This window comes from Myotis myotis, unplaced genomic scaffold, assembly GCF_014108235.1.
Source record: "Myotis myotis isolate mMyoMyo1 unplaced genomic scaffold, mMyoMyo1.p scaffold_m19_p_3, whole genome shotgun sequence".
NCBI lineage: Eukaryota > Metazoa > Chordata > Mammalia > Chiroptera > Vespertilionidae > Myotis > Myotis myotis.
Window position 1 is genome coordinate 137,494,143 of NW_023416335.1, and position 19,413 is coordinate 137,513,555.

Sequence of the window (19,413 nt, forward strand, 5' to 3'; positions counted from 1 at the left end):
AGGCATGGACGTAGTCAGCGAAGAAGGAATTACACGGAGACAGCGTTCAGTTGATCAGCAGCCTAGCCAGGATCTCCAGCCAAGTTCTGTCTAGGTTCTCCAGCCTAATTCTCTCACTAGGTTCTCCAGCCAGGTTCTATGTTTTATTGTCTTGTTACATCTGTATTTATACCAGTTGATTTTAATCCTATCAATTTCTATTCCAAAGGTTAGGGCGTTTCTTATCTCCATTCCAGGGAGTAAAGATTATGTAGCTTAAGTGTGATTGTTCTTACGTAATTAAAGTGATTAACTACCCCCCTGGCACTTAGTTAAGGGGTTTTATTCCCTCCCTAACTTCAGGGAAAAATCCCTACCTGGGGAAACAACCTTTCTTGGAGAGGTGACCTTGGTCAAAACACACAGCTCTAAGAAGGGGAGCAAACATATTAAGAACAGTATGCCATATACGCCAGGTCCCTGGAAACATATGCTTGCAGATGTTTCTTCCCTGCAGCGACTGTGTCAAGCAACAAGGATGGACCGGCTTCCAGCAGACCACCCCATCAGTACTTTACTGACACTTCCAAAAATACTATTGGAAACTTCCTAAGCAAATACTCTCAAGGTTTTATTATTATTATTATTTGCATAACTAATTCACTTCATTGTACTGATGGGGTGGTCATAATAATTTGGCCGGTCATAATAATCTGGCCACTCATGTATGTACAGAGCTTAGAATAGGAAAGGCACATAGAAGGTGTTGTGTAACCTTTAGCTGTAGTAAATCATTGTTATGACCAATACTCAAACTTTGCCTTATCAGGAAGGGTTTAGATTCCTCTCAAGTGTAGGACTAGGCTTAAAGTTTTTAGAATTACATTTTAAGTATCAACTTTTCCTGGATACATTTAATTTTCATAAGATCAGTAATAAAGTGAATTGATTCTTGACATAAATGATTCAAATAAATTCATATATAAAAGTCACTTTTCCCCATAAGCTAATAATATCCTACTTTTCATAGTGCTTTTATAAGTTGTAAAGTAGTTGCATAAATGTTAACTCAAATGAGGTTTTATGACTTTTAGTCACTACATAATTCCGATGAGATTAGAAATAAAATGTTAGAAATATGCAGTTAAAAATAATAAATTAAATTCTCTCACTGTATTAGCTACTCCAGAAGATTAGATAAGGAAGTATTTGGTACATACTACCTCTTTTAAGTTACTTATCCATTTGTTTTTAAAAAATATATTTTATTGATTTTTTACAGAGAGGAAGGGAGAGAGATAGAGAGTTAGAAACATCGAAGAGAGAGAAGCATTGATCAGCTGCCTCCTGCACACCTCCCCACTGGGGATGTGCCTGCAACCAAGGTACATGCCCTTCACCGGAATCGAACCTGGGACCCTTCAGTCCCCAGGCCGACACTCTATCCAATGAGCCAAACCAGCTAGGGTTATCCATTTGTTTTTAATAATTGAATCCACAATGCCCAATGTGCCCTTGCAAGTTTAGGCTTAAATCTTCTATTCTTCCTTCTACATATATTTCCTTTGGATCTTATCCATGTATTTGGTTACACTTTTATTTTCTAAGTACCCAATTTCACCAAGAGGAAATATCGCCTTAATTGTTCTACCAGTATGAACATAAAGGCTTTTCTTTTCTCCTTTAAAGTCTGTAGCAAAATCACCATAATCTGTTTTCACTTTTTGGCTTTATGACTAGTACTGCTATGAACATTCATATGAGCTTTTGTATGGACATGTGCTTTCATTTCTCATGTGTATATATTTAGGAGTGGAATTGCTGGGTCATATGATAACTCTATATTGAACCTTTTCAGTAACTGCCAGGCTGTTTTCCAAAGCAGCTGTACCATTTTACAATCCCACATATGAAGGTTCCAATTTCTCCATTCTTACCCATATGTGTTAATATCTATCTTTTTAGGATAAAGTGGTATGTTCCTATGGTTTTAAGTTGCATTTAACTGATAGCTAATGATGCCAGTTAAAGAATTTTCATGTTCTATTGGCCATTGTATATCTTTATTTTGGATAAATGTCTAGGTATATTCATACAATGAATATTATTTAACAGTAAAAAGGAATGAAGTACTGATACGTGGTACAGGATGAATGAGCATTACAAATCTTATGCTAGGTGAAAGGAATTACAAAAGGCCACGTAACATATGATCCCATTTATATAAAATATCAAGAATAGGGAAATCTATAGAGATCAAAAGTAGATTAGTGATTTCCTATAGCTGGGGAGCTCCCCAAACCCCTGATCGCCCTGCGGCTCTGTGTGTGACAGGCTGCGGTGCCCCAACCCCCTGATAGGCCCTGCTCTGTGTGTGACAGGGTGCGGCGCCCCAACACCCCCCCACACACACCCACGGGCCCTGCTCTGTGTGTGACGGGGTAGAGCTATAACCTCCCCATCGGCCCTTCCCTGAGTGTGACAGTGGCGGCGCCCCAACCCCCTGATTAGCCCTGCTCTGTGGGTGACAGGGGGTGGTCCCCCAACTCCCCTATCGGCCCTACTCTGTGAGTGACAGGGAGGAACTCCCCAACCCCCTGATCGACCCTGCTCTGTGAGTGACAGGGGGTGGCGCAGCAACATCCCCATCGACCCTGCCTTGAGTGTGACAGGGGGCGGTGCCCCAACCCCCCAATTGGCCCTACCCTGAGCGTGACCGAGGGTGGCATCGCAACCTCCCAATCTACCCTGCTCTGTGCATGACAGGGGGCGGCACCCCAACTCCCCATCGGCCCTGCTCTGAGCCCGACCAGGGGCTGCACCTAGGGATTGGGCCTGCCCTCTGCCACCCGGGAGGAGGCCTAAGCCAGCAGGTCGTTATCTCCCAAGGGGTCCCAGACTGCGAGAGGGCACAGGCCAGGCTGAGGGACCCCCCCCCCCCCCGAGTGCACAAATTTTTGTGCACCGGGCCTCTAGTCTATAATAATAAAAGCGTAATATGCTAATTAGACCGGACAGCCGAATGACTTTCCAACATCATTCTGGAGGTCCTTCCACATGAAGCTGCAGCAGTGGGGGCTGAGGCAGAATTAGGGGCAATCAGGCAGGCAGGCAGAAGGGTTAGGAGTGATCAGGCAGGCAGGCGAGTGGTTAGGGGTGATCAGGCAGGCAGGAGAGTGATTAGGGGTGATCAGGCAGGCAGGAAGGCAAGCAGTTAGGAGCCAGTGGTCCTGGATTGCTAGAGGGTGCAGGCCAGACTGAGGGACTGCCCTCACCCCCCATGCAGGAATTTCGTGCCCTGGGCCTCTAGTAGTTTATATTGTTGTGTTGAAAGTTATTGAAATGCCTCAGGACATTGTGTTACCTCTTTCAGACCAGGAGGAGAGCTCTGAAAGAGGCTGGTAAGGTTAAAATCCCAGCATTACTCTGATCTGCTCCTTTGGCCATCAGTGTTTGTCCAAGAATCCAGTAATTGTGAATTCAGTGTCTGAACCTTGTAAATTTAAAGGTATTTTAGAGCTCTCTCTACATATCTCTCTCTGTCTTTTTTTTCTTCCTCCTCTCCTTTTTCCTTCTCTTTCTTCATCTCCTCCCGCCTCTCACATACACACACATACACACACACACTCACTTGTAAAATACATTACAAAAGGTCAGAGTCTTTCATTTCGCCCTCCTGAATTCAAACACACTCTACCACCACCACCCCCACTTCTTTTCTGTATTAACCTCACTACACTCAAGTTCATGAGCAGCTATATTAGTCTCTTGCTGATGTCCTGTCCCCTAATGTTTAACTGTCCTTATCCTGCTTCACAGGACTATCAATATCTGCTCCCTCAAACTCCATTTTCCATAATAATTCCTATCTGATACAAGACCCCTCTATCTCCTATCACATTAAATCTACACTGAGCTCTTCAGGGTAGGACTGTGCATTTTTAAGTGGCTGGCACCATAATCAAACATAATTGGGTTTTAACAAATATTAGTTGAATGATTAAATTAAAAGAATAAGTGAATAAATCAAACAAAAATTTCTCAGCCTTGCCTTTAAAGCCCTCCTTAATTCAACAATTTGGATAGTTCTTCATCCCTCATTATTCCTCCTTAGGTTAGCTCTCTCTTAAGGAAAGAGAGAGGTCGTGATCCTTCAGCATACATATCTTACCTCACTCCTTTGTACATGTAGTCATGTTCATACTAGTCCCCATCTGGAATAGTTCACCTCTTTTTATTTATTAGTAGGGGCCTGGTGCATGAAGATCCATGCATGGGGGGAGAGGGGGGCGTCCCTCAGCCCGACCTGCACCCTCTCCAATCTGGGAGCCCTCAGGGAGCCTTCTCCAAACCAGGAGTTTCTGTTTGTCTTTGCAATCATATGAATGAATTGTCTGAGACCCCAACCCAGTTTGGTTTGTTGCTCACAGAATAACAGAATAATAGAGGGTTTTTTTTTTTCTTGGCTTCATTGGTGGAGATTTCCTGGAAGTTTTAGGGTATCTTCCCTTTAATTTTTCCTAGACACTCTGATTTTACTTATGTCTCTCACCTTTGCTTTCCCTCCATCCCCCACCACAACAGTAACTTGCTCCAGGCTCACTTTGGTCTAGTGCAGTGGTTCTCAACCTTCTGGCCCTTTAAATACAGTTCCTCATGTTGTGACCCAACCATAAAATTATTTTCGTTGCTACTTCATAACTGTAATGTTGCTACTGTTATGAATCGTAATGTAAATATCTGATATGCAGAATGATCTCAGGCAACCCCTGTGAAAGGGTCGTTCGACCGCCAAAGGGGTCGCAACCCACAGGTTGAGAATCACTGCTCTAGTGTCTAGGAGATCTGTCTGCCATCAGAACTATGATTCCCAGCATTCCTGGTGCTCCCTGCACTCTGGGGTTCCGCTTCCGGTCCTGCCATCAGAACTACTATTCCCAGAATTCCTGGTCTTACCTGTGCTGGGAGCAACCGAAGGACCCACGGCCCCCCAATCCTTCAGCTCTCCTGCTCTGCTCTCCACCTGGTGACTGAGGGAGCCACGTCCCCCCAAGGAAGCGACCAAGGGAGCAACCGAGGGAGTCATGACCCCCAAGCTGCTGGTTCTCCTGCTTCTGCTCTCTGCCCAACACCTGTGTATGCAAATTAGCCCACCATCTTTGTTGGGTTAATTTGCATATTCACCCTGATTGGCTGGAGAGTGTAGCGAAGGGACAGTCAATTTACATGTTTCTCTTTTATTATATAGGATTCCTAACCTATCACTTTCTTCCAAACTTTTCTTGATGCTCACCTTCCATCTCCATGATGATCTACACCTTGTGGTAAAGTTCTCAGTATGGGGGAGGGGAGTTGTAATAATAATTATCACTAATACTTATTGAGCTCTTGTTATATGTTAAGTATTATCTAATTTATATTCATTTATTTCATTCACATGACATAGGTATTGTTATTATTTTCATATTACAGTTAGGAAAATGAGTCACAGCTAAAGAAAGGCAAGGTCTCTAATAGAAACAAGACAGTCCATTCTTGCTTTTGTTCTTGTGTCAACTTATGTCTTGGCTACACTTTGTAAAGAAAATGAAAGAATAAAGTCAGAGTGGAAAGAATAAAGGAATACACATAAACAGACATATACACAAAACAATGCCTGGTTTGAGGCCTGAAGATCTCAGTCAATAAATTATTCTCTCAAACCTCGATTTCCTTATTTATAAAATGAGCTAAAAATACCTACATTGTGAAGATTCATTGATACAATATGCTAAACATGTTATTAAGAACTTGAGAAAATACAATACAATAATTCTATTTTATTCTATAGATGTATATATAGTGCACACAAAATATCAAAAGAGATAATTTTTATGGAAGTTATTTATACATTCTATGCAAAAATAGATAACTCATCATTACAGTAAATGTTGTATTAATGTTTTTGTAAAATATAATTACTTTATTTATTTGACATGCAACTTGGTAAATTTGAAGATAAATATATATTCATGAAACCATCACCACTATCTGTACCAATATTGAGGTAGTATTATTTTTAATGGTTTGCTTGCTTTTAAGACTACTGGACTTAATTAGATATGAGATTAGTAGATTCAGTCACCAGTGGAAAAAATAAGGTATTATACTTTCCTGTCTGAAGTAGAACATAAAACATTGACAGCTCTCTAATATCAGAGCACATTGTTTTCATCCACTTCAATACAACTTAAGGAGGGTAATTCCATTAATTTTAAGAATTCAGAAATAAGAGAGGTAAAGGAAGAAAAAACTGATTTAAATTAGATGATAAGTCAATCAAAATATGTGTTCTTACCACTTGACAAGTTGGTATAACAAGGTTTTCACAGCTACATTCTAAAAGGCAAAAATCAACATTTATAATGATCAGAATACATTCATGTATTGTAATAAAACTTTAAAATATGAAAATTAATTACCGCAATGCCATATTGGACAACATTGACCAGATACATTTTCTTTCACAAGTTTCATATCTTCTGCACAGTTGAGTTGTGGCACAGGACAAAGATTTGGCTCACAAACTAAACAGAAAAATTACATGGGTAAAGATTAACTTCATGGAATCAGGAATTTCACTCCCTACCATTTAATTCACTGCAACTGCTATAGTGGTAAAATAATTTCTCCCCAGTGCCTCCTCCCCCACCACCCAATTGCCCTGTGCTGGTGAGGACAAACAAATGATTCATAACACATACAACAACAGTAGGACAGCGCACCAAGTAAAGAGCCCTGAGAAATGGCAGGAGTACAAGAAGAGAAAGGAAGTGAAGAGGGTATGGAATCAACTAGATTACTAGAAATTCTAGGATAGTGAGACAAGTCATAGCTGATCTTTTGTCATAGCTGATCTATTTTTGGTAGGTAATGGTATTATCCAAGAAGAGCTCTTAGATACATGAAAACATTATTTATGTTTAATATATATTTTGTATGCTAGAATTCAACTATGGTCTGACATGACAGTAACACTAAGATGCACTGAGCTTCTTAAAACTTTGGACACTTGTAAATATTTCAAATTAGTTAAGATATACTTACCACAGTAATACTGAGGACAACAGAACTGTGTGGTATTAAGGTCCACGGTGAGAAATTCCCCATCAGTACATAGTGGAATAGGTTCAGTGCAAGATTCACATACTAAAGGTAAAACAAAAAGCCAGAAGTTACAGCTGAGCTAAAAAAAAAAGATATCTAACATTAGTTTAGATTACTTTATGTATAGAAAATCAACATAAACAAAAATAAGGCTTCAACAGATCTTACTTTGTCATAAAAACAATTATACTTTCTTAATGTATTGCTTTATGCTTTCCAAGCAGAGTGACATAGAATACCATTTTACCAAAAACAGGGCATTAAGATTTCTAGAATAATTTGTTCTTGCTAAGATTGAAATATTATTGATTAGTTTATTTAAGTTTTCTTAATTCACTGTTCTTGATTACTCTAATTTATGAGTAAACAATATAATAGGCACTTGTCCTTTTTCATAAAAATACTAGAGGCCCCATGCATGAAATTCGTGCAAAGGGCTTGGCCCTCACAGCCCTGGCTTCATCCAGAAGGTTGTACGGAAGGATATCCAGAAGGTGGTTTGGCTGTCTGGTCTAATTAGCATATTATGCTTTTATTATTATAGATATTTTTATTGATTTCAGAGAGGAAAGGAAAGGGAGAAACAGAGAGAAACGTCAATGATGAGAGAGAATCATTGATTGGCTGCCTCCTGCACTTCCCACACCAGGAATTGAGCCTGAAACCCAGGCATGTGCCTGGAATCAAACTATGACCTCCTAGTTCATAGGTTGGCGTTCAACCACTCAGCCACACCGGCCAGGTGGCACTTGTCCTCTTGAGCTGTTTAGCATCCCTCTCCCAATTTTTATAAAAATTCTGTAAAGACCTGGAAGGAATGCCCCAGACTTCTGTGAGGGAACAATCCACATTGGTTGAACCATAATCTCTATGGTATTTGAATCATAAATGGAAGCACACCAGGACAGGAAACAAATGTTGCTGACTCAATACTTAATAATTGACAGATAGAGCAGCTAGCTGGTTTCTCTCTTCCCCAGAGCCTAATCTGTTTCATCTTAATCCTTCAAAATCTTAATCCCCAAATCCTTCCAATAATTGGTTGTGCTTAAGCTAGAATCAACCAATTTTGACTACTTGCAGTAGTCAACTAGCCTTAACTGGTACAAATAATGTGTTTTGATTTAAGTATATCTAAAACTTATATTAATCAGCAATCTTTTATATGGTAACTAGAGGCCGAGGAACAAAAATTCATGCACTTGGGGAGGGTCCCGCAGCCTGGCCTGTGCCCTCTCAGAGTCCAGGACCCCTCATGGGATGTCCACCTGCGGGTTTAGGCCCACTCCCCAGGGGATCGGGCCTAAGCTGACAGTCAGAAATCCCTCTGGCAGCCTGGGAGCACTCGGGGGATGTCCGACTGAGAGCTTAGGCCCACTCCCCATAGTTGGACATCTTTAGCACTGCTGAGGAGGTGGGAGAGGCTCCTACCATTGCTGCTACACTCGCAGCTGTCAGCCCGGCTTGTGGCTGAGAGGAGCTCCCTCTGTGGGAGCGCGCTGACCACCCAGGGGCAGCTCTTGCGTTGAGTGTCTGCCCCCTGGCAGTCAGTGTGCATGTGCGTCATAGCAACTGGTCATTCCCGGTCATTCTGCCATTAGGGTCAATTTGCATATTACCCTTTTATTACATAGGATTCACTGGAAATGGAAAATAGAGAATTCTTTATTTTTCAATGTTCAGTTTATCAGATATATAGCTCCATATACAGTATTTCCAAGACAACCTTCATTTCTACCATTCTCTTTTAAGTTCATATAGGAAATAAAGTTTGAAAGAGGTCATATAATGTCTTAGCAGAATCCATTATTCTACTTGGTTCTTCAAGGAAACCCAAAGCTTATTTTTTTCTCCAAAAAGAACTGGTTGATGGCTTTATTAAAGAAAAAAAAAACACTTCAATTATATTATCTTGATCATATTTTGACTAATATATGTATTATTTATGGATAGGGAAAAGTAGTACTAACTAACAATTGTAAGAGTCATTTAAAATGCTGGACTTTCTTATTTATTGTTCTCATTCAGTTGAATTCCTATAAAAGCAGAATATTGGTTTCCATCAGTCCCATGAAATTCACATCAAATAAGAGATTTTCCCTGTATCCTCCTTCTTCCAAGAAATTATCTCATATAACACTCACCACAGAGAGGAGCAAAACAGCAAGGCTCATCGTGTTGAACTTGAAGCATAAATTGGTCTTCTCTGCATTCTGGTATTGAAAAACTGGGGCATTTCAATGGGTCACATTCTGCAGAGACACAAAGTTATTTTAATACTGCATAGTATTTAAAAAAACACACAAAAAACTGCATATTGTGGAATAAAATAAATGAAATAGTGCATTTTAAGTTATCTTTGAATATATATTTACTAGAGGCCCGGTGCATGAATTTGTGCATGGGTGGGTTCCCTCAGCCTGACTGGTGATTGGGGCTAATAGGGGCTGGCTAGTCCAGTCCCGATGGGGGCTTATGGGGGCCAGCCGGCCGGGAGGAGGGACTGCGGGAGGTTGGCCGGCCCCAGGAGGTTGGCTGTTGGGAGTGTACTGACCACTAGAGGGCAGCTCCTACATTGAGTGTCTGCCTTCTGGTGGTTAGTGCGTGTCATAGTGACCAGTCGGCTGGTCTTTCTGTCGACTGGTTGTAACAGTTGCTTAGGCTTTTATATATATATAGATACATTTTTTTACATATTTCAAAAAGACCAAAATCTTTACAATGAGTTTATTATTATATACATGCATATAATGTCTAAATTATATGAGGATATGTTTGTTGATTTTAGAGACAGAGGAAGAGAGAGAGAGAGAAACATGGATGTGAGAGAGAAACATTGACTCAAAACCTAGGTATGTGTCCTGACCAGAATAAAACCCCCAACCTTTGGGTGTATGGGATGATGCTCCAACATATTTAGCCACCCAGCCAGAGCTCCACAATCTTAGAAATAGATTATTTCTTTGCAGACACAAAGAATGAGAATTTAATCCACTATTCTGAATGAACAATGACTCTCACTATTATTTTTTCTAATCAATTACTCACCACATTGGTACTGTGGACAGCAAGAAAGAGGGCTATGGCCAATGTACAACTTTTGGCTATCTGTGCATGTCGGAATGGTCATATCACACAAGGTCATGTCACATCCTGCAAATAAGAAACAGAAGCATTAAAATATTAATGAACATAACTAAAACCTAGTTCAAAGTAGGGAAATGATTCTCAATATGCATGTTTTCACACTGCAGTTCAACCCATTCTCTTTCCAAAATTGGTCATAGGTAAAAAGGCAGCAGATGTAAGGTTTACTTATTTTTTTACCCTCGATTGTCATAAATCAAAGATTCCCAGATCCTAAGACTGTGGCTTGGCCCAGCAGCACAGATGACATGTCACATGCCTGTCCTTTCTCCATGTCTGTCATGTGTTACTGAATATTACTAACTATTAATAGGCAGAGTTTTGCATGTGTATTTGTAAAATCAGCAAAACCATAATGAGGCAAAACTTGCTTTGAGAAAGTGCAAGTAAAATTTACAGAAAAACTTCCACTGTTACCTCAAACTTGCATTTTTTTATACCCAGCACCATGCACATCCACTTTTTCACAACGGTTGTAAACATACATGTTTCGTGACATGAACTGACTGTACAGCTTCAGCTGAGTACATACCACAAACCTCCTTTGAGCAGCAGGACTCCTTGTCAACGATGCCCAGGATGAGCTCAGCCTCTCGTTCACAAATTGGCGAGGGCTCTTCCTCACAGTCAGGCTCTATAGGAATGATGCTTCCATTCTCCAGACATTTGTAGAGGGCACATTCATCAACACCCCCATTCCAAATCTCCCCAGCAGTGCGGGGCTGGTCATTGCTGTCAGTACATGCTTAAAAAGATTGACAATGTCACATCATTCATAACCTGGGCACGAAAATCAATCAAGCTGCTGTATTTTGATTTCAGACTGTGACTTGGCCCAGCGGCACAGATCACATATCATATACCTATCCTTTCTCACACTTGTCTTTTCATTCATCAGAGACTAGCCTGTATTTTTCGTTAATGAAATGATTGATGTAGTCTGCAGAAAATATATTTCCCTTCTAAAATTCTCTGTAAATGTGTGTACTCTATTTTATAAATATCATAAATGGTTAATTACTTTTTTTATTTTAAGTCTTGTTAACATAATTTACTTCATTTGAATAAACTCAGTAACATGACTTCAAATGCTTTAAAATATTAACTGTTGAGAACGAGAGGTGCCCTGACCGGTTTGGCTCAGTGGATGGAGCGTCGGCCTGCGGATTGAAGGGTGCCAGGTTCGATTCCGGTCAAGGGCATGTGCCTTGGTTGCGGGCACATCCCCAGTGGGGGGTATGCAGGAGGCAGCTGGTCGATGTTTCTCTCTCATCAATGTTTCTAACTCTCTATCCCTTTCCCTTCCTCTCTGTAAAAAAATCAATAAAAATATATATTTTTAGAAAATGAGTGGTATTAGAAAACAAGACAACCTTAACATTCTTTGTGATATGAAAATTCAAAATTTTAACTTTAAAGTCTAAACATGGAAAGTAGGTAACAAAAAAATATTATTTAGTGACTCTATTAGCTTTATTATTAAGGTTTCAATTAATAATAAATATGGTTCTCTAGTAGTTCTTTTAAGGAGTAATAAAGATTAATGTAGTGACCCACTGCATCCCAGCCTCCAACGAACTTATTTTATACCACTCTATTTACTAGCAAGCCAACTTCATAGGTTCCTAAAACAAATATAAGCATGCCTGTATATTCTCAAAGTCTCCACAAATACTTTCCTCAATGGCAAACACAAACTTGTGTCTGAAACTACATATGCATTTCACTTCTACATGCCTAGATAATTTTTCTTTAATTTTACCTAAATGTCTTTTCTTCTGAGTGTGATGGTGAGCCCTATGATTGCTAAAGTAAAAGGCTAAAATTTTCTCAGTTTTTCACCTGAAACCACCATGGAGATAATGTGTCAGAATAAAATGGTTTGAAAATGAAAGTAGAAATATTAGCTCTTTTCTCTCAGATAATAACAGAATCTGAAATTTTTAAGTGCTATTTTTCTCAAAGCACTGTTGTGAAGTGCGTTGTATTATTTTGTGCATTCCCACACTAACTTTATGGGTATTTTCTCCATTTTACAGATGCATGGTTCAGGCTTACAGAGGTAAAGCTGGAAACTTGAAATAATTGGAATTTGAATTAATTCACATACTACACTCTTCATTCTTAGTTTTCCATACTCTTGCCCAGTTATTAAAGGCACATGTGGAGATTAAAACACATCACCACCAAAGCACCTGTTTTGGTAACTTTAACTGAAATCCTCTAAAATCCAACTACAAACTAACAAACTCAGTTCCTTTCCAACAGCTAGGTTTGTTGTGATCAATCTTTCTCAGTACATCTCTTCAAGATCTGACAATGTTTTTATTTGTTCGCTGGACCCGTAAGAGGTCATTTTGTACTTTGCTGCTTACCACATTCTTCCTCTGGAATGCACTGAGTTGAATATGGCCTGTGAAGAATGGTTCCATTTTTGCACACACAATCTTCTCTTACATTCAGACATGAAGAGTGTCCATAGAACCATCTGTTCAGACATGTTCTTGCCTCACAGGGTCGCACACAGGGTTGATATTCCTTACCCTCTGGGCAACTCAGAGCTAGGAGGAGTAGAGGACAGAATTTGCTAATAATAAAAATAATCTATTTGAATTCTAATAAAAAGAAGAAGTGTTGATTTCTTTTTGAAAGTAATTTTTTCACATTTCAGTTTCTTCAAAGTCTGTTTTTTCATTTATTATGTAATCACAAATCAGAAAATTTAAAAATGGGTGGGTATTTCTGAGTATCTTCCAGGTGTCCAGCTAGTATTATGTTATGGTAAGAAAAGTTCATCTGATTTAAATTAAATGAATCTCACCAATAAGCAGCCCAAATCTCATTGGTGTGAATATAGAGTCAACTGTTAGAAAATTCCTGCTCTGTTCTATAGAAAAAGCAAAGAAATACACTTTAAATATGCAACTCAACCATGTCATAAAAACAACAAATGCTGCATATTTAAGTTCAGTCCTTCACTGTCAAAAGACGCTACCATTGTTGAGCAATTTCTAAATGATGTTTTAGAAAATTCTTGTTTATGTTCAGTGATCTTAAAATGTCATACTGTTAAAAAATGAACCCAGCCTGGCCAGTGTTGCTCAGTGGTTGAGTGTCGACCCTGGAACCAAGAGGTCACCGGTTCAATTCCCAGTCAGGGCATATGCCTGGGTTGGGGCTCGATCCTAGTGTGGGGTGTGCAGGAGGCAGCTGATCAGTGAGGTTCCTGTCTCATTAATGTTTCCATCCCTCTCCCTTCCTCTCTCTCTCTAAAAAAAAAAAAAAAAAAAAAAAAAAGGAAAAGAATGAACACAGAGGTGTTGGGTGTGCAAACTGTTAAAATCTCAGTGGAGAAAAATTTGACAATATCTTGTAAATTTGGTGAGGTCATTTCTGTGAACCAGACACTCCCACTCTTGAGTAGTGATGACATCTGGAAGGGCAGGGAGACACGGGAGATAGAAGGGCACGGGAGAGCTGCTTCATTTCTGAGGTGGAGTCAGGTAGTTGGTGTTTGTGATATATTATTCTTTCTCTATAATTTTATTCCTTTTCCCCTAAGAAAAAACTTTTATTTTGGAGCATTTGAGTAACATTCATTTTGAAGATCTTTTACCACTTAATCCTTTTAGTCACTATTTCTTAAATTGTTATTTCTGTAAGATGTGCTCTGGATCGGTGAAATGTTTTATGAAAAGCATTACAACTTGATGGGAAAGCATGAACCCTATAGATAAAAATGGGCAAAGAATGCATACAAAGGAAAAAGGAAATACAACCATGTAATTGGGAGAATATTGAATGTAGATATCAAAGAAAGTCAGAAACATTGATTTCTTGGAAATGGATATTATGTCAGGAAAGGAGAAAAGGGGGGCAAAAATCTCCATCCTCTCCATGCAATAAATGAGTGAGAACAAGCTGGGGGAAATGAAGCAGGTTAAATGGGATGAACAAAATGTGTTGTAAGATGCAGAATTAAAGTCCCTCTTCAATCCTCTGTGATTTCTTTAACTCTTCAGTTTACTTTGCTGGACTAGGTTTTCTTTTACAGTAATTGAGGTTTACTTTAAATTTAGATCAGAATAAAAACAGAAGTTGCCTATGGGGAAAGCTTGCCTCCTACTTCTAGGTTAGATTGATATGCAGTTATTCTTATGAAATTATTTTATGATGAAAAATGAAAAGAAAAAGAAAGAAGTGAATGGAAAACAATGGAAAGTCACTTGGCTGTTAGAAAATATGATTTGCAGTGTACTACTTACAGCAGTAATCAGGTGTCCTCCACTGAATACAGATGTCAAAATTGTTGCACAGAGCCACATACGCAGACGGCGCATCACATTCATGGTTCCAATGATTGGTATAATTGATCCACATCTTTTCACAAAAGTTCTGTGGTGAAACCTAGAAATATGTTGTGTCTTTGGATAAGTTATATTATTTTATTTCTCTAAATGCCCTAAGCTAGACTAACACTATTTGGAAAATCAAAGAGCAGCAAGTTAATGTGCATTACGGTTCTTCTTTGACCTTAGATTTTCAAAACTTCACGGTAATGAGCTGTCACCTCTGAATTTATAATATTTTGGATAAAACACATTTTAGATAAGTACTGTCTTCTCTAACCTACATAAATCTAATCTTATAAAGATGGAAAAGAATCCCAATTTGGGGTATTTATCCTAAGGTTTATAGGGGTGAACACTTTGTAAGGCATATAAATGTCTAATCACTATGTTGTACACCTGAGACTAGTATAATATTGCATGTCAATTGTAATGAAAATCAATTTATAAAAACGGGTGGAAAAGAAGTAGAGTATGTGGCTCTAGCAAAAGCCATTTCTGATATCACAGTTTAGGTTACACTTGTCTTTTCTATGTATGGAGTAAGACTTTGATCTATTATAAGTAAAATTGAAGCTCCTGAAGCTTTCCGTGATGATACATGACGTTGCTCACTAAATGAGGTTATAAATGCTTATGAAAACACGCACAGCCCTGGCCAGTGTGGTTCAGTCAGTTGGAACTTCCTCCCATACACCACCAAAAGGTGGTGGGTTCCATTCCCCGACAGGGCACATCCTGGGTTGCGGGTTCAATCCCCAGTCAAGGTGCATGCGGGAGGCAACTGATCTATGTTTCTCACATCTCTCTCTTCTCTCTATCTTTCTCTGTTTCTCTTTCTCTCCCTTCCTCTCTCTAAAATCAATGAATAACATGTCCTCAGTGAGAATTTTAAAAATGTATATTAATATTATATGTTGCTCAAATAATGTATTTAATTTTTCATACCTCAATGTAATTAGGGAGGCATTTTTTTCCCTACAGATTGTTTCATTTTGATCTAGAGATGCCTGAAATCTAAATAATTTAACTTTTAAGATCCTTATTCCAATTCTCTATTCATTCATTTAGCAAATATACTAAGCATTGACATTCAGGTTGACTCTGTAATTTAATTGTAAGTCCAGTTCGGACTTGGCAGGAGGTGAGTGTAACTTTCACCTACTCTGCCGCCATCTTTTCTGGGCCCCTCCCCCCCACTCTCCCCTCCCTCACCCCCATCTGAATGTAGATGCTTGGATTCTACATTCAGATGCTAAATTCTGACATAGATAAAAGTTTCAGATAAAATGCTTAATATTTTACATATCCCATCATTTCTTCTTCAAGGTTCATATCTATACAAAGCAAGGTTCCACTTCCTTTTTAATCTCCTTTGTTGCCTCTCCTCGGTTTCCAACTACTTTACTTTGCACAGAATTCTTGTGATGGTCATCAGGGCCTCCTAATTGTCAAATACCAGGGACACTAACATTCGGAACCTTCCCCAACCTCTCAGAGGCCTATGACGCCAGGAACCCTTCCTGCTTCTTAGGACTCTCTGTTTCCTTCCAGGGTACAGAACTCTATTGCCTTTCAGCTACTCATTGTTTTCTCTGCTGCCTCTCATTTGGAGTGTTTCTCTAAATCCCATCTCCTCTGGTCATGTTTATTCATTGCAACTGCTCTTCCTGGGATCACCCATTTTCACCATCTGGGCATTAAAGTCTTTGCATTGATTTCTTCGTAAGTCAAATAGTCAATAATAAGCTTACTACTGCTTAAGATTGCTGTGAGTTAATATATGTAAAGGTTATAGAACAGACTCATATATCAGTAATTATGATTTTTGAAAATTTATGTGATAAAACCTTCCCAAACCTGATATCTGGCCTCAGCTTATCTCCTCTGAACTCCAGAATTATGTTTCTAAGTTGTTTTGTGGCTATTGTTGCTTTAAAGTCCCACATGACTTAACTTACTCAAAATAAAAATGATATCCCTTCTCCATTTAACCCCCCCCCCCCCCGCAAAAGCTGTTTCTCTCGTATCCTCCATTCATCTATTCATTTATGCATACTTCTGTAATTTATTGAACACCTGATTACATACCAGACACTATGCTATGCATGAGGAATATAAAGGTGAATAAAATGGATCTCTGCCTTGTGGATCTCAATTTAAGAAAACCTTTTAGTGAGCAAGAGGAGTCACCACGTTAAAATGGACTGAAAGAAGAAAGCATAAAAACCTATGGACAGAAAAAACCCTGAAATATTCAAAGTGTTGAAAGGAAAGAGGCTGATGTTTAGCAGACAAGGAGAGTTTAGTAGAGGAGGAAGCTGGAGATGGGCGGGCAGGGCATCGAGGACCTGGTAAGCCCTGATAAGAAGTTTGGAATGTGTCAGTAAAAGACATTGATGGGTTTTAGACAGAGAAGTGATATAAAATTTCCATTTTTAAAAGACCATCTGCCTCCTTATATGGTAATTTGCAAAAAAAGGATGAAGATTAGAAGTAGGAAAACCAAATTATGAGCACTCCTTTCTTTTGCCATCAAACGCACTGTGAAGGTCCTAAGAGAAAAGAAAAGGCTATCCCAGACTAAATGGTACCCTGTGTTGCCTCACTATGCCCTGAAAGGTAAGCTGAAAAGTCTCCTGATTTAATCAACCTTCCAGGTTCCCAGTTAAAAATTCAATTTTCGAAAATCATTCTGCTTTTAAAAGACATAAAAATGACGCTGAAATCAGTTTAAAAGTATTTGCCATGTTTTCATTTTTGTGTGCATGCATTGAAAAACATAAACATTTGAAACTTATTTGCATCCAAATCTCTAAGTAAAAGTGAAGCTCCAGAAATGTGTCATTTTTTGTCCCTGACTTCAAACCCTTTGCCTTTGTCCTCAGGGGAAGTTCGAGGGGGGCTGAGGACTATGCAGTCTGCATTTCCTTCAGCAGGGAAGGTGCTTCACAGTGAGTTCCTTCCTGCTTCAACAATTCCCTCACTCTTCCTCCAGGCTCTTCCCATCCACACTAAACCTTCAATGTTTTCCTAACATGCGCTTTTACACCAAGACTGTTCTTACATATATAGTTTTATCTGCCTAAGTCTCCTTTCCTCCCTTCTCTCTCCTGGAAAATGCATTCTTCTATGTAATACAAATGTCTTAAACTGTGGGAAATTTTCTTCAACCCTGGGCTTCCATGTACCTCCATAGTGTACCTTGCAACATATCTATTCACAGGCTTTCTTTCCGACTAAGTTGTTTGAGGATGAGGAGAAAGTCTTATTCATCTTTGGATCACAGGAGTTTAACACAAAGCCTATTAGGGCCGAGAAGTTCACTAACTTTTCATTAAGTGATTCATGAAATGCTATATTTGTCTGTTCTTTGTTTCTAATAATGGATATTTTAAAATATAGAGGTTATATTAAAATATCTGCTAGTCACCTAAAGTCAGAAAGTTAGATACTAATAAAGAAAATTAAATATGTGACAGGTTCTATTATAAGTATACCCCTCAGAGGCCAAGTTCATAGGGAATTGATTAAACCCCTCACTGTTGTGGTTTCTATACTGGGTTATCAAGTGGCATTGATCTCTTTCTCCTAGAGGCATTTATTCAAAAGATGGAATTTCATGTTTCTGGAAAGCTGTTGATATAGTTCTGAAATAAAAATCGGGAGAAAATGGTAATTATCCTCCCTCTCGATAACTCTATAAACAGCAAATGATTCTGAATTCCAAAGCAAACTGACAGAAGGTTTGGAGATAAACTATTCTTAGTAGAAGGGCATCATGGCGAGAATAGGACTTTACTGGGTTTACTTTCAACATATCTAACAGGACAGCTCTTACCTATGGTCACTTTCAACTTACTTTATCGTGGCATGGAACAAAAACTTTTCTATTTAATAATTCAATGCAGTGACTGCAATCATACTCAGTGCAATTTCTAACAGGTCTTCTTGTTATCACTTTAAATGATTTCTCAATTTCCCAGCTCTCAATAAATAATTCTATGTCTTCCATATTTGTAATAATTGTGCCATTTTGCATCCTTAGATCATCATCTGGATCATCATTGCAAATTCCTAGAAAGATATGTGACATTTAGAAGGAAAAAATTTTCACTTAAACTGAATGTAGGCAGCAGAATTCAATCATCATAATAATTGGTTAAGGTTAATGATCCTAGAAGTCAAGATATATGAAAGGATCACAGAAAGTAAAGAAAGAGGAAATTGGTTCTGTCCTTATGCTTTTCCACTATTAGCACTATCACCTAATTTAAGAACAAGTTCTTAAATCTGTCAGGTATTCCCTGTAATAGTGGACAATTGGTGATTGACTCCAGGCATCCACTCCCCCAAGAAAACCCTGCCTGAAAACATTGAATTATCCCTTTCAGAAATCATCCCTGCCTCCTCACCTAGTGCATGACACCCTCCAGGAGAGGGGCCTGAATTGCACACCTTTTATTAAAAACTGTTACAAGCAGTCCAGGCATAAATTAGTCAGCTCATGGCAGTCACCAGACACAGAGATATGTTCAACATTAGGACAACCATTGCCAAGCTAAGAATTTGACCTAGATATTCTAGGACATAGACAATCCCCCTTCCTTGGGATGACATGGCCTGTTGATGGCTATCACGCAATGACTTGCTACAGCCTACCTTCCTTGAGGAAGGCCAGGCTGAGGATGGAGCTTGCTCTTCAGCCAGTGGAGTGCAGAGACAAGGGAAGTACAGAGAAATGGATCTGTAACCTGATCATAATTACCTGAATCCCACCCTATTTGAAGAC

At 39.1% G+C, this 19,413-nt stretch overlaps 1 protein-coding gene across 2 annotated transcripts in view; it reads right to left on the bottom strand.

The window, feature by feature from the left end:
• The window catches only part of OTOGL (otogelin like), a 146,311-nt gene that overhangs the window by 14,492 nt on the left and 112,406 nt on the right, over nt 1-19,413 (bottom strand). For both annotated transcript variants that reach the window (XM_036300001.1, XM_036300000.1), the window contains 9 exons: nt 18,484-18,698; nt 14,538-14,679; nt 12,648-12,833; nt 10,805-11,017; nt 10,174-10,278; nt 9,270-9,377; nt 7,066-7,167; nt 6,441-6,545; nt 6,317-6,357 (listed from right to left, as the gene is read on the bottom strand). In XM_036300001.1, the coding sequence (XP_036155894.1) occupies nt 6,317-6,357; nt 6,441-6,545; nt 7,066-7,167; nt 9,270-9,377; nt 10,174-10,278; nt 10,805-11,017; nt 12,648-12,833; nt 14,538-14,679; nt 18,484-18,698 (1,217 nt within the window). The remainder of the gene's footprint in view (nt 1-6,316; nt 6,358-6,440; nt 6,546-7,065; nt 7,168-9,269; nt 9,378-10,173; nt 10,279-10,804; nt 11,018-12,647; nt 12,834-14,537; nt 14,680-18,483; nt 18,699-19,413) is intronic.